The sequence below is a fragment of the Dioscorea cayenensis genome, chromosome 8 (genome assembly GCF_009730915.1).
Source record: "Dioscorea cayenensis subsp. rotundata cultivar TDr96_F1 chromosome 8, TDr96_F1_v2_PseudoChromosome.rev07_lg8_w22 25.fasta, whole genome shotgun sequence".
NCBI lineage: Eukaryota > Viridiplantae > Streptophyta > Magnoliopsida > Dioscoreales > Dioscoreaceae > Dioscorea > Dioscorea cayenensis.
This window is the reverse complement of record NC_052478.1, coordinates 6,401,674-6,418,773: the sequence shown is the minus strand read 5'-3', so window position 1 is coordinate 6,418,773 and position 17,100 is coordinate 6,401,674. Positions and strand designations below refer to the sequence as shown.

Here is a 17,100-nt window from a genome sequence, read left to right as displayed (position 1 = left end):
AAAAAAGAAAAGAAATTGTATAAAATTTGTGTTTGTTTAATCTATAAATATTAAGATGGTTCTAGAAAAGTTTTAATAGAGTTTTATGAGTTGAGTATTGGAGGGGTTGACTTGGATTCTCTAATGGATAAATGAAAATTCTTTTCTATCTATTTATCCATTATATGTAATTTACAGAGCATCACACAATAAAAAAAAAATACTAAAATCTTCTTAAAAAAATAAGTTTGAGGACGTCATGCGAAAAAAATAGCATGAATTTTTAGCCAATGAATTTATGTGCTTGTGATATGTATCGGTATCTGTCCTATCATATATATTTTGTTTGATCTTAATTTTAGTCAGTTTCATTAAAATATATAGTTTACCGTAAATTGACATTTTAGGATGTCATAATTATATAGTTGCTTTTAACTAATTTTATTGAGATATTGTATATAAATAAAAAGTTAATGGATAAATAAATGCTAATATATAGAGAAACATGCTAAAAGTATAACGTATAAAAAAATAATAAAAGAAAAAGGTTGTGAGGGGGCATGAAACATGGTGATGGTTGGATAATAGTGACAGGCATTTTATGTGAAGTTGAGGGAACTCGTACGCAATTGTGTTTGTGTGTTGGTGTGGTTGTGGAGATTAACAGCAGATCTCACAAGATGTATGACAAGTCTCTCATTCATGTTCACGCAATTGGCAAGTGACTTCTCATCTTATATATGTGCATATATAAACTTGTAAAAAAATATTAAATAAAAGGTAAATAAATTAAAAGGCAAAATAGAGTAAACATGGTTATCTTATTGGTTGGGGTGTCTAATTTGGTTTAATTGACAAGAAGGTTTAAGTTGCTTAAGTAAGTAATTTCGAGTAACTGGCCGGAGTTTGGATTGTTTAAATAAGTAATTTCAACTAACTGACAGAGATTTAGTGCTTAAGCAAAAAATTTTGAGTTTAAATCACAGTATATATATAAAAAAAATATTTGGGAGATATATGTCTACTGATCATTTATAGAGTTGATAGAGTTTTTAGTATTTTTTCCATACTAGTTTAGACTTTGTCTCTCCTAAAAGACCAGGTCAATGACTTAAAAGAAATTGAGGGTGCAATGTTTGAGGATATGGTATACTATTGAAGTGATGGTATTATTTTGTTTTATTTTATTATTATTATTTTGCTGTGTTTAAAACTTCTTCATGTGATATTTTTTAATATGTTTTTGGCATTTAATAGTGGTGTTTAATCTTAATCATTTCCTCACCAAACATCTCAAAATGGGTTTTGGGGTCACCCCACCAACTAACTTAACAAATCTTAATTAGCTAGATAAATAATTTATTTTTACAATCGATAAAATAATTATATTAATTAGTATAAATAATTCAAAACTTTGTCTCCAAAACAGGCTTAGTTTCATATAATCATCATAACCAAACACTTAGGTCCTTATTTAAATCCTAATATCTGTTTTTATTAATCCTATAATTAAAGAAAATGAAAGAAGAGGAGCACATTATTGGATCAAGGGAATGCAAGTGAAAGAGGAGAAGAAAAGAATAGATGTTTCCTTGGGTGAAGGAATGGAAAGTCACTTTCTTGAAAGCGAGGAGAGGTTTTTAATAATGCTAATGACTTATAAATTGACAACCATGGTTGTTACTTTCATCTCAAACCCCCAATGGAACCAATAATTATAAATTACATATCATCGAATATTAATGTCACTAGGTCATTTCATCTTAATTGGCTAAATTTTTTTAATCGATTATTATGAATTTCTCTTCAGATTCTTCGCTTTATTTGTGCTTTAAATAGGTATATTTATACGCAAGTATATAGATTCTAGTTATATTAAAAATTACAATTAAAGTAAATATTTGTATATCATTAATAATAAGCAAAAATATGCAATTAAATATCCTAAAATTTATACAAAAATCATCTAATAATATTATGTGATATATATACAATTAAAGTAAATATTTGTATATCATTAATAATAAGCAAAAATATGCAATTAAATATCCTAAAATTTATACAAAAATCATCTAATAATATTATGTGATATATATATATATATATATAAAGTATACTATTTTAATTTATAAAGCTCAATTTTATAAAATATTTGTTCTAAATTTTTTAAAAGAAGAAAATTAATTTAATAATAAATAAATAAACTAGAGATATAGGTGATTCGTTGTTGAAAATAGAGTATGAAAGTGACACTAGAGTTTTATTCAATCAAATTTCTTTTGTGATAACATTATTAAAGGGTTTATTTCCGTAAAAAATTATTTTTATCATGGCCACAAAATTAATGCACCCAATTTAATTGAGCTTGTCATTTATAACATGACTAATGTCATATTATTAATCCATTATTCAGTGTTTTAATTAATTATTAAATTTATTCTTGTTGGGCTAGTATGTAGATAAGTGAATTTCCTTTTCTTCTATTTACCTACTGTAATATCTCTGCATAAAAGGTTAAAAGTCTTAAAAAAAAAAATCTATTTTTATTTATTGACTTTTAGTTAATTTACATATGTAGGTCATCTATGCTTGTCTATTTCCTAGAAATTCCAAGATTAGATGACCTGAATTTTATGATTGTTTGCGCCACTTTAATTCTGACGTATACCTTTAAAAGCATTTATATTTATTTATAAATTATTGAAAAGTAAAATTTAAATTTCCCCCTGCATATATTGTTGTGAAAGTTCAACATTTGAGAGTGACTATGCATGACAAACATCAACTATTACTCTTCTTATATTTACAAAATCAGTATAAAGTTATGTTTATAAAATCATATGTTATTATCTTTCAATAGTAGGTTCCACTAAGAAATCAGAAAATTATTTAGCATCCTTTTTTTTTTTAAAAAAATCACAAAATAGGGTTTTTTTTTATTTATGTTTTTATATAATATATATACAGAGACACAAAATATAATTTTTAATGTTTTGATATATTGATTTTATTACAATGAAACTAATTAATATTCATAAATCAAAATTTCTCTATGCCCTGTCTCAAAGAGTTCTTTTTTGTAATAAAAAATTTATTTTAGAACAATTTTTATGCTTTATACTTTATTCTCATAAAGAAAATGTGGGTATATAATAAATGTATATATATATATATATATATATATATATTAAAATATAGATATATATATATACATATAAAGTCTTAATTTTAGATCCAAGAGGTTGCCCATCATGGTAAATTGATAATGGTTAAAAATAGAGAAGATAACAATTTTGGTTGGTTTTGTACATATATGCACAAATGTGTCTCTAGGTAACCTCATTGATAAAAACAGAGTTGAGTTTCTTTGGCCATGATAAGCCTTATGACCAAAACAAAAAGTGCTTAAGAAATTATGTAAATCAAGAAATATCTATAAAATTATTATGAGTTTGTTACACAATAGAAACTTGTTTGAAAAAAACAGAACTTGTTTCACTATAGTTAAATACAATTAACTTATTATGTTGGTTTGATTCAACTCAAAAAAAATAAGCAGATTGAACAACATAATATAAAATATATTTCAAACCTCTTGATCTTTTAGAACAAATATAAATAAAATAAAATAAGGTTATTTTGAGAGTTTTAATAGCAAATATGATATAAAAGTCATATTTATATAAAATTCATCAAATTAAAAAAAAAAAAAACGAATTTCAAAATATAAAAATTATAATTTCACCATCATCACAATAAGTAGAAGATCAAGCAGAAGATCAAGGGTTCGACTTCCTTCCAAAGCATGGTCGTATATTTGTGTTGCGTGAGATAATTTGTCTATATTATCAAAAAAAAAATTATAATTTTAAATGATAAAATTATTATCGGCACTTATACTTTGATTAATATTTATTTTTGACTTAATTTTTTTAAAAAATGTTCAATTGAATGCTTGTTTTTAATTTTAATTTTAATTTATTTAATTTATTTTTTTTGCATATCTAGATATTAAATGAGATTGCATAAGTGAAAATGAATGATTAAAATTCGTGGCGATGGAAAATTAGTTTATCCCTAATCCGAACTGTGACATTGGATTTTGATCATGTGTGGAAGACACCTTTAGATCATGTACAACATTGGATCCCTTATCTCATAACCATGCAATTGCCAAACACTTTCATTCTCTCAAAGAATGTAGGCTAATATAGGGACAATTTCCATTATAAGGTCATTTAAGGAAAAGGACAAGATTAGTATAGGGGTACGTAGGGGTGTTTTGGGAAGAGAAAGTGTTCCAAGACCTTCTTTGTCAATTAAAAATCATTCAATGGTTGAAAACATTAGAGCTATCATGAACAACCAATTCTATTCAAGCCATAATTCTAATTTTATGTAAAGGTCAATCAATTAAATTCTTTATAATTCATTTTCAATAAATACACTCCTGTAAGAAAAAAAAAATTGAAGTAAATCTTGACTTAATTCTAAGGGATTATTAATTTTCAAGATCAATAAAAATTAGTTGAGCAATGTAGTTAGTGTGTGGTCATTTCTAAGCAAATGTCAAAGGTGGCATACATGGCATCATTTAGACTACATTGACTTGACTTTTGGGTCTTGTCTGGCTAACCACAAAGCTGTCAAACAAAACAAACACACTCTGAAAGCAATTTATAGGCAAGCCCAAAGTTTTTACAAGATTAGATGCCATATTTGCCATGTCTAGTGAATTATTCTCATATCTTACCTAGGTTACATTGTGAATTTCTAATTTTATGAACCATTAGGAATCATATTCCTTTTGTTTTTATAACAATTATTATAAAACTATCTATTAGAGTGTGTGTCTCGGAAATTTTGGAGAATCTGTGATGGTGGTGGTAATCAAACCTCACATAAGGAGTAGTAGAGTCAAGCTGTGGCCTGAAATTATATCTAAGTCAACTTAACTTATAATCTAATTAGGGTCTAAGTAAACATATTTAAAATTTTTATTATGATAAAACAATTTTGGTAAATTAAGCTACTGTGGCGGGTGTACTCAATTTTTAATATAATAAAATCATTTTTCTCTTCTCTACCAATGATTTTTTAAAATTTTAGATTTTTCTTAAATTTATATGTTATTATTTTTTTTTGTTCTGTTTGCATTCATTATTTGTTTCTTTTTATCATTCATTATTTCTTTTACTATTATAATACAACTCCTATAAAAATATGGATCTTGTGGTTACAAAAACATAAAAAAATAAAATTACAAAAATTTATTTTGTTCTTGATGGGACGACACATTATGCTTTTCCATATATGATTCACAACAAAAATACAGAATTATTTCATGTATAAGTCTTCTATGTAAAATCAAAGACTTTTTTTTTAATAATAAAATCAAAGACTTTAAAATAATTTTAAAATGCAAATCAGATTCCATTTATTAAAAATCTTATTTTATATTAAACAAAAAATTAAGAGACATGGAAACATGACCACAATAAAATCTTTGTGATACATTATTGATATATATAAAGACATTTGAGATTGAGATAAATAGGTGACCCACAAACACATTAAAGGGGGTGCAGAATATATGCGTGTGCACCACACGCCCACCACAATGCCTAACAAGTCATATCACTTTCTTCATTGCAAACAACAATAAGGATGGCCCCCCTCCCTCTTTCATCTTCTGTGTCTTTGTATTCCTTTATTCCTAAACAACCACATCATATGTGCCCACATTCCTTCATTCTGTCCATTTTAGGCTTCTACTTATTATCATTTTCATTCTTCAACTACTAATTGACACCTTCAACATGCATAAAAAAAGATTCAGAACAATAATGTACTATGTGTTCATCGATGACAATAATTATCATATTAGTCGACAGTGTCAAAATAAACAATTCATTCATGCATTTCATGTGTCAAAATAAGTATTTACGAATTTTAAGAGTTACCAATGACTTAACTATTAAAAAAATAAATAAAAACAATAATTTTTTTATATCCCTTCAAAATCACAAGAGGCCAAAAAAAAAAAAGAATTTACTAGAATAAACATTATCCATTCACTCATACATATATTAATATTATGATTTACAAAGCCATTGACAAGCTGCTATTTATGGCAAACATGTAAAAGAATCCCACTAGATTTATGTCCTCTCAGTAAATCTTTTCATGTATAAAAAACAAATGTTGCTCTTATCCACAAAAAAAAAATGTATTTTGCTTTATTACTATTATTTTATTTTATTTTTCATTCCCTTAAGTGTAAGGTACAAGACTACTCCATGGTACCATCACTTGTACCTTGCCCTTCATGGAGGGTGGTGTCCTTTTCATTCCCACTTCTCTCATTCCACCACCCACTTACCAACCCACTTCACCCTCCCATTTTCATATCCATGGCCTTCTCTTCCACCTTTCCAAGATTTCCTTGAATCTTATTGATTGTATGATGTGGGGATATATAAGCACTATTAAATTTAGTCTTCTTTTAATTAGTACTAATCCTCTCTTAAGTACAACTAAATATATATATAATTTATGTATTCCTATGTCTTGATTTATTTTAATTTTTAGCAAAATAAATGACTTATTATCAAAAGAATCGGTCAAAAAATCACTTGAAAAATTTTATTTTTATAAAACTTCTGGTACCTCATCTCACTCGATCTGTAGATTAATAATAATGATAATAATAATAATAATAATAATTTATTTATGCATCATATAACTAACTTAAAAGCATAATATATGCGGAAAAATATAGAGTTTTAGTATTAATTAATTATCACATCCCATTGACAAGAGAGAGATTTTTATATTCATATATAAAAAGTTGTGGGTATTCATTCTTGGTGATGTAAAAGCCTTTTATAGTGGTTTAATTAATTAGTGCATTCTAATGTGATGCAAGCTCTCTCTCAAGCCATGTTTTGAGAGATTGATGCTTGTCCACTAACATTGTGCTTAATAAAGTTGATTATGGTGCTTAATGAAAATTTAAATCTATATATATATCAATTTTACAGAAACAAACAAGAATTCCGTCCTTATCCCCAAACGTCATTGTTATTATTCTATTAATATTCTTTGATGTCATACCTATCATTTTCGAACAATGGCGGGTCTCAAAATGATGTGCCCAACTTGTTATAATTATTCCATAAAAATTGTTAACTAGAATTATTTGTGTTATTATTTCAAGCATTATATATATATATATATATATATAAATCAGGGATAAGTACTCTCTACATAAAAGTGACAAAAGGACATATAGACATGGAGATACATTAATTACAATGACTAATTAATAATTTTTAAAATGTTACCATATGAAATGATCTAATATGCGGGATAACAAAAATCTATCACGTGCGCCCAATATGATATATCAAGCACTATAACCCTATAATGTTAAATTTTTTTAGCCCTGGAGAAGTAAAAAATATAACTCATCTCATAAAGGACCCACATATAATCCTGGAGAAATAAAAAATATATAACTCCTCCCACAAGAAAACCACATTGAAATCCCGTATACTCTATTATTTCAAGCAATATAATTCCCTCTAATAGAAAAGTTAGATGTATTATTTTTTATTAATTTTATTAGAAGTTTTAATTCAACCAATATAATAGATTTTCTATTATTGTTTTCAGATAATAAAAAGTTGATTTTTTAAATTTAAAACTAATGATAAGTTTTCAGAAAATAAAATAAAGTCTCTCAGATAATAACTTTATTTGATATTAAAATTATAGCTCCAACACAAATCAGTCTTTTGCAACAAAATGGGTGCACATATAAATAATAAATTATTAACATATACATAATGGAGAAAAGCCCCCTAAGTCATCAAACATATACAAAATCAAACTCTTGTTAGCACCTGGAGAGTTTGATTGTTTCTCATGTAAGATTTATTTATTTATTGGTAAGACTTTTTGGAGGAAGTACAAAATAATAGCTTTATAAACTATACTTTATAAATTAATCAAATTATATACTATATGAAGCCCTATTACATACATTGGGCTAGAACTTTTGCCCAATCCAACTAGAACTTTATTCATGTAACATGAGTTATGGATAATTTGATTTCAGTGATCCACCTAAAATATTGTTTAATATAATAATAATTCTCTAGATCGAATGGTTTAATTAGAATTATTTTGTACTTAATTAGTTGTACTCGAAAACAATAAACTTCACTGCTCAAAATAATTAAATTAATAAAATAAAAATAAAAAACAAAAAAGTTCTAAAATCACTTTAATGCTAAGATACTCCGGCAAAAATTTAATTTGTATAGAAGAATTTTATTATCATTGAAAGAGGATTATAAGAAAATTTTTAAATATTTCAAACTATAGATCAATTTAATCTGAGATAACATGAAAAACTTTTATGTAAAATTGTTTTTTAAAAAAAGTGGATAAACCACTATATTAGAAATATAAAAAACAAAAGAGAACCAAGTACAAGCAGAACAAAAGAAACATACTCCCAGCACCACAAGCGGTGATGCTAGGGATACAAAAGCAACACAGCGACAACAGACAACCCGAGGAAGGGAGCTTCCTCAACACCCGTTAAGAAACAAACACTAACTCGTGACAGCTCCTGTTGCCTCCTCGACGGTATGATCATCCCTAGTATCCTCCGTGCTCAGCTATCCCCTCTGACCAAGGAACTCAAGGCTACGCTTGACAGTGGACATGGTCTCATCAATCTTTCCCTTGACATTATCTGCAAGAGCATCGAACCACGAAAGCAGCATACGATCAATATTCATTATAAGGCAGCGAGCAGAAGCAATTTTATTATTAAAGATCCGATCATTCCTAGCAAGCCAAATATTCCAAGCTAACGCCTTAACCACTAAGTCCACATAGATCCTAGAAGACGGCCTCACTGTCCCCCTCCATAATACCCAAATAAGACTGAAGGAGCTAGGAGGCTTAGGAAGATTCAGAATATTGACAAAGTACATCCACACTTCTCGGGCGAATGAGCAGTGAATAAACAGATGGTCAACTGACTCAATCGCAGAATGACACATCACACAAGTCGCCGTCGGGAGTTTGTTGCAGCGTCTGAATTCCAAGTTCTCTAAAGTCAGGATTTTGTTCTTGCAGGCCAACCAATTAAAGATGTTAATCTTCGATGGACAACTATTTTCCAAAAAAAAACCAGAGACATCGCAGCGCAGTCCCCCATCATTCAGGAAATTATAGAATGATTTAACCGAGAAAATACCATTTCCAGTTAAAGACCATCTTTTGATATCACCCACATCATGATGTCGCCTTTGGATCCAGATATTAGCTTGAAGAACCTCACTGTCGTCTGATAAAGAAGACTCCCTTAACAAGTAAGCCAACTCCTGGAAGGAAGCATCCTGCTGCCGGCTTTCCCGAAAAATGCCAGGCCACTGAAACATCGGTGTTTTACCATTAAGCCAATGGTTTTTCCAAAACAGCGTATGAGTGCCGGCCGACACAACATGAGAGATACAACATCTCAACGCCGGAAGACTACTAGTCGCCCCTTTCCAGAAAAATGATATCCTCCCTTCTGCTTAGGGAAGAGATTCCATCTCTGCCCGCCATAGTTAAAGTGAATCACTTCACTCCCCCGTCGAGTCGGTCGTAAATTTCCACCACCATTTCCCAAGCAGCGCCTGGTTGAAGTTTGAAAGATCCAGAATCCCCCAACTACCTTGATCCCGCGCACGACAAATTCTTTTCCAGTTGATAAGTCTAAGACCCTGACAATTCAAATCAGGTCCCGACCAAAGAAAGTCCCTTCTAACGCGGTCAATGTCTTTAATTACCCATTTAGGAAGTTTAAACATAGACATCCAGAAGGTAGGAATTGCCGAGAGGACAGAGTTCACTAACGTGAGACGGCCTCCCAAAGAGAGATGTCTCGTTTTCCATGAAGAAAGTCTTCTCTTGACTTTAGAGATAATCACCTCCCAGTCTTGTTTACGCGGTCTTCTACCCGAAATTGGGAGACCTAAATAAGTTACCGGGAGAAGCCCCGACGCACAGTTCAAGGTAGCAGTCGCTGAGACCTCCGGCAAGGTATCCCTGTTAGTCGAATACAAACAAGTCTTGGAGAAATTGGCGCGCAGACCACTCAAACCTTCAAAAATAAGCAAGATCAACTTCACAATTTTGAGATCCTCCAAACCCCCCGAGGTCAACACCAAAAGATCGTTCGCATAATGTAGATTACATCTACTCTGGAAAGACCCCAGAGGCACCCCCACCAGAATCTTGGAACACAGGGCATGGTTGAACATGGAACACAGCACATCAGAAACCAAGATAAATAGCAGTGGGGACAACGGATCCCCTTGCCTCAACCCTCTTTTATAACGGATATATCCATTAGAAGTCCCATTCACCAGAACATTAGCCTTAGACGACAGCAGAATTTTATCAATCCAAGCCAACCATCTGTCCCCAAAACCCCTAGCTTTCAAAAGATCCAGCAGGAAATCCCAATCCACCAAATCGAAAGCTTTCTCAAAGTCCACTTTCAAAATATAGCCAGATAAACGACGTTTGTGCATGTTAAAGATGAGCTCCTCCGCAATAGCCACAATATCTAGAATGCAATGACCTTTCAAGAACGCAGATTGGGCTTTATCCACTAAGGAGTCCATAACCTTGCTTAAACGGGTTGCCAACAGCTTGGAAATGATTTTTAAAGATGAATTAATTAGGCTGATCGGCCTATAGTGCCCAACAAATTCAGGGGGATCAACCTTGGGGATAAGCATAATGCTGGCCCAGTTAATCCTTTCCAGGTTGGCACTACCATTGTAGAAGTCCTCACAAAGTTTGAAAATATCTCCTTTAATGATTTCCCAGAAGTGTTTAAAAAAATGAATAGGAAATCCGTCAGGCCCAGGAGCTTTATCACCGCTTAGGTCAAACACTGCTTTCTTAATCTCCTCATGAGTGAAAGGCCTTTCCAAATCTGCCAGATCCACTGGCTGCTTGTTGTTCAAAAGCTTGTGAAGATCCACTTTGAAACGCACATCACGCTTGCGCCCGAATTGTTGCATGAACTGTGTAACAAAAATCTTTCCAATATCCTTAGGTCCCTCTGTAGAGCGCTCCTCATGTATAATACGGGGAATGAAGTTTCTATTCCTCCTTCCGTTTGCCACCAAATGGAAAAATTTTGTGTTACCGTCGCCCTCCTTTAGCCAACGCAGCCTGGCTCTTTGTCTCCAATAGATTTCTTCTTGTTTACGAATGCTTTCCAGCTCCAGCAAGATCCCCAGTTCCTGTGCCTTTTCCGCTGGAACAAGGCACTTTGCTTCCTTGATGGTGTCTATATTCTCCATGTCATGTAAGAGAGCCAATTTTTTGAGCTTTAGGGATCCAAAGTTAAATTTAGCCCACAACCTCAGGCGATTGCGGAGATGACCTAACTTCTTAGCGAGAACAAAAGCACCGCAACCCACCGGTTCAGTTTCAACCCACCAATGCTAAATTTGATCCTGAAAACCATCCGCCGTTAGCCACACAAGCTCAAATCTGAATGACCTAGGGGTTGAGAAGTGAACACCCACTTCCAGACGAATTGGGACATGATCCGAGCCCAATCGCGGGAGACTATTTTGGATCATTCTAGGAAACTGGTCAAACCAAGCGCTATTCACAAAGAATTTGTCCAATTTCACCCAAATAGGGTTCTCTTGTCCATTAGTCCATGAGAATCTCCTTCCCACAGAAGGTGGCTCATAAAGGGTAAGATCGCGTAAAAACTGGTTCGCCACGCGGATCTCACGCAAATTATGGGCCCCAGTAGACTTGTCACCAACAGAGAAAATGGCATTAAAGTCACCGCATATCACCCAAGGCACTAAAGGGTCACCACTACAATTTTTAATCTCATCCCAAAAACATTGCTTAAGCGAAGACTCATTAGGCCCATACACCGATGTATATCTCCAAGAGAAGTTATCACACTTCGAACAGAAACGAATCATCAGACTGAAGGACCCCACATTCTCAATACTACCCACAAGTAGGGCTCCATTCCAACCAATAATAATCCCACCCGCCGATCCCACCGCAGGAACAAACCCAAATTGATCCAACCTAGGCCCACCAATTTCTCTCTAGATGGTCATCGAGACATCAGCTAATTTAGACTCTTGAAGACAGCAGACCTCTGCATGATGGAGACTGAGAAAGTCCTTCACTAGGAAGCGCTTAGCCGGTTTTCCTAGTCCCCTAACGTTCCAAGTAATAATTTTTATAAAAAAACAATTATTGTCCGCGGACCTCCACGGAGGTCTCCGCCTGCTCCGGGAAGGATTTCATCCCGGCTAGTTCTACGGCACGAATATTATTCAAGCACTCGTTTGCCGCATCAGAAAAAGTAATACCACAATCATTGCAGTAATTAACAAGCTGAGCGTTTGACCAATCAGAAATAAGGAGTGGTTTAGATTGCGTACCTTCCAGAGCCTCGTCTTGTGCCAATTTCTTTTTAGTGGATCTTGGAGGTTCTGGCAGGTACCCAGCATCCTCATTGAACCTGGTCGAAGGTTTTTTATGTCTTTCGCTTCTCCTGGATCCTTTAGGAAACTCTGTAATACCCGTAGAGCTACTACCTTGGAAATTCGGCAACAATTCCCGGAGATTTCTTTCAAATTCTGAAACAGAATCCTCCGAGTCAACATCATTGTTAGAAGCACCTTCAATATCAGACTCGATCACTTTATCATCATTTGCCATCTCAGAAGAAACTTTATCCACCGACTGATAATCATCCTGTGCCACCTCTATATGTGTGCCCAAGGTGTTCCCGACGGTCTGACCATGAAGCGGTAATAGAGCCCACACACCAGCCAAAAAAACCCAATAACATCCTTTAGGCGGCTCCATATCGGGCGGTACCATGCTTCTACAGGGATTTAAACCCACTAAAGAAGCACCATCCCCACTCTCCGCTCGGCCCAACCCAGGCCCATCAGCAGTGCCCAACAGCCTCTACTCCTCACACAACAAGAGTGGGTCACCAAAAAGGAGCCCCTCTTCCTTGTTAAAGCCTTACTGGCCCAATTCACGTTGGAGGCCCACTTGGTCTGCAACCGGGTCACTAATTAAACCCAACGAGGATTTCGGATGCACATTTGAAGCCAATTCATGTGTCTGGGCCAATCCATGCAGCTTCCGAGATGGTTCCAACGAATCAGAATTTCCCACGCTAACCTCGGACCCGACAACCTCGTCAATCCTAGGAAGAACGCGGGTTTTCTCCATCCCAAGAGACGTATCTGGACGGACCTGCCACATTTTGACACGTCGCGGCCTCGAGCCATGCAACCAAGACATGTCGCTCTCCCCATCCCTTTGTTGCTCTGAAGACCGCACCCTCCCCAAATGTCCATCGGTCCATTCCAGATAGACTGCCGAAGCGGTCCCCTCGACACGCCGTCCCCGCGGGAGCTTTGCTCAACCGGTGGCTTCGGCTTTCGCGGCTCCTCCTTGTCAAGCCCGTGGGAGCTACGCTCAACCAACGGACGTTGACACTCGCTCAACGTCGCAGCATCCTCACTTCCTTCCTTTCTCCTTTGCAGGATAGTAATGCCAACACCACTCACCGGAGCCCCCTCATTATTCCGCCGAAGATCAGAAGAACCGGAGATACCAAGCTTTAGCGTTCCCTCCTCCGGAGCTCTCTCACAACCAATATTATTGCAAATAGGAAGTTTGCCTTTGACCGTCTTCGGAATATCAAGAGTAGACCTAGTCTCCACCGTCGGACGATCGACATCCACATTACTCGGTTCAGAGAAGAAATATTTCCCTGCAGCATGGCTGAACTTCGGATGCTCACCTCTCTCTCCAACGATTAGAATCTGAAATTTTCGCATCCCGAAAGAAAAATCTAACTCCATCGGCAGCATTGAACCTACCCTACGGCGAACCAAAGCCGTTATGAATCTCTTATGGGGCACAGTCATCTTTGACAACGTGATCAACTCCCCTATTGGCCGTAAAACCTTTTCAATGACCGACCAGCACCAGTCGTGGAGCGGTAAGTTCCACACAGTAACCCATTGCCCATCATCCACGGCCCGCCCCTCAGCACCAATCTCCGCAGTCCAGTTCGCCAACCTAAGCACACATGGTCCATCCTTCGTAATTGCATCAAACGTCCCTAGGTTGACCACCTCCCTGACCTCATCTCTGTTCGCGAATGGAATTAAGCAGGAGTTCTCGTTGAGTGGCAAAATAGGCCCTGCTGGATTCACATTGATAAGAGACGGAACCACCTCAAGCACGCTCCCCTCATTATCATAACCGCCAACAATGGAGAGAACAGCCACCTTGGCCAGATCTTCACGTAGAGCATCACTTTCAGGAGATAGGGAAAGTGAAAGAGAAGCCTGGTTCACCACCATCCTTGACTCCATACCTGAAGTCGTTCCCTCACTCCTGGAATCCCCCGAGCTCTGGTGCAGCTTCGTAATTCCTGACATCTCCCTCTCAGCCTTCTGAGGACCCGCAACAGACCCTACAAGTTTTGACCGAACATGTAGACGCCTCCTACGAGGGCTTCTCCTTGCTTCCACCGGGCAGCGGGCAGCCACGTGCCCCACACAAGAGCATCTCATACACACCACTTGGTGTCTACACTCAGCCGTTGCATGTGAGGTTCGGAAACACCTGCCGCAAGCACCGTCGCGGGGAGACCGAGGACGTTTGACCCCCGTCTTCATTTTGCTGTTACTCCGCAGATGAACTTTCTTCTTTAACTTTGACAAATTATCCTCCGAAGATGAACTAGCAACTTGCGCATAAGTCAAACCCCGCTTGGTCCCACCTTCACCACTCTCCCCAGCCCCTATCGAACGTGAACCCGCCGCTTCTTTATCCCGCGAGTTGTCTGCTCCTCCGACGTCCGCACCGCCCCAGAGCTCAGCCAAGAGATTCATTCCGCAGTTTTCAGAAATTTTTCAACTCTCTATCTTCCTAAGAATTGAATGCAAAAGGGGTATTCTTTCTTTATTAGGATTTGTAGAATTTACAGAAGGAAACACAGACCCATATATGAAGCCCAGAACAGGGGCAACACCATAACAACATTATGTATAATTGTTTACCCATAAAAAAATTATAATATATATATTTTTAGAATATTTGATTTGAACAAAATAAGTACAGTTTTAATTTCATATTGTTTCCACCTATCTCGATACTATTAAAAATAATTGTATGTTTCTTTTGTGGGTTTATGTAATTTCCGATATGAAGTGACCTAAGCTAAATGATTCAATTGACATAGTAAAAATGAGCTTTGAGTGTCTAAAGTTTCGGATGAGCGATCCTTAGAACTCATTGACCAACCCAAGTATCAGGTAATCTGGATTCGTTTGTTCTTGGTCGCCCATCAGGGCATATTTTGTGCAGGCCTATTTTAATAAATTTGCCGTTCAAATCTCAAATAAATTGAAAGTCATATATATTCCAAGAAAATCTGTCCACCACTCGGAATGGTTTGTGAATTCCAAAGAGCTATGATGACTGAACCCAATAAGATAGTAATTACAACTTTTTATTGATATTACTATGGGACAAAAATAAATCATTTATCCAATCCTTCAAGAAAGTAACAAGTTTCATCTCATCATGATGAAGATGCCTAAATAAATCAACCATTTTCCAATCATTTCTCAAACTAATTAAACAAACCATGCAAACATGTGTGCGTGTATATATATAAAGCAAACGTTATTATTCAAAGCTTCAAATTTAAACTTACATAATCACTTTACACACATGATCAACCATCCCTAGAACAATCAGTAGGAACATAATATTACAACAAATTTGTCAATTGGTGACAAATTACATTGTGACACATTAGATTTTTGTCACAAGAACGGACATAACGTGATAAAAACATTATTTTGTCCCTCACTTCCTTAAAACAAGTATTTTATGTGATAATATTTTAAATTGTCACATGATAATATCACAAAAAATTTGGCGCCAAATTTTCGAACCAATTGAAGATGCAGAGAAATATTTTAGTGGCAACTTAAATATTCAGTGACGAATATATCATGTTATTAATAAAATGTTTTTTAGTGTGACAAATTCTAAAATATCTTATTTGATATAAAATTTAATAACTAATATTTTAGTGACAACTTTAATATTTAGTGAAGAATATAAAATTTTAATTTTGTCATTTATCTAAATTAATTTTTGTGACTAGGCAGATTTGTCACAAAAATATAACTAATAATGACATTATATTATTGTCACAAACAAATATTACATTAGGTACTTGTTGATTAACTTAATGATATTATCTATTTACAACTAATATTTTCCTTTTTTTTAATGAAATATTTATTATTATTATTATTATTATTATTAATTATCCTTAACACCCTATTCAATTCTCTTTTTAAAATTAAATATGAGAGAGAAATGTGAAAATATAAATTAGGGGTAATTTTGAAAAGATAACTAATTTAGTATAAAATTTTGTAAAATAACTAAGTTTTTTGATATGTGAAATTTGATTAATCACTACAGATAAAAAGAAACAGAGGGAGTATGTTTGTGTAATAAAGATTGGTTAGCAAGGGCCTTGATTTGGAAGGTTGTCACTGCTTTGGCGGTTGATTGTTGCCGGAGATCAATGGGCTGGCACTCTGTGCATATATATATATATATATATATATATATATAAAGAATACTCATATACTCATATTGGCTGTAACTTGTTATTATCTCTAAATGCTAACTTGTATGCATGAAATAATGCACTAAATATTCCTATATATATATCAAAATATTATTGGTCACCAAAATTTCCTTGATCTGAAATAATATAGCATTTGATTAGCTTTAGCTTTTTGTTAGAATTTTTCATATTAATTAGAGTGTCCTTATTTATCTTTTCTTATTGTTAGAACTTCTTTATATAATTTTTTTTAAATTTCTTCCATATCATATAATTTTTCTTATTTTAATTTTTTAGTGATTTATTTTCATATCATGTAATTTCAAATATGACTTGTAGTCTACCTATATATATAGAGGACAAAT

At 34.2% G+C, this 17,100-nt stretch overlaps 1 protein-coding gene across 1 annotated transcript; it reads right to left on the bottom strand.

Annotated features, from left to right (window-relative positions):
- Positions 1-8,669: 8,669 nt before the first annotated feature.
- On the bottom strand, positions 8,670-9,440 carry LOC120267212. The gene has a single exon (XM_039274905.1). The coding sequence runs from the start codon at positions 9,438-9,440 to the stop codon at positions 8,670-8,672; it is 771 nt and encodes a 256-aa protein (XP_039130839.1).
- Between the last annotated feature and the right edge of the window lie 7,660 nt (positions 9,441-17,100).

Coding starts and splice junctions, on each gene's coding strand:
- LOC120267212 (XM_039274905.1), bottom strand. CDS start 9,440: ATGTTTCAGTGGCCTGGCATTTTTCGGGAAAGCCGGCAGCAGGATGCT.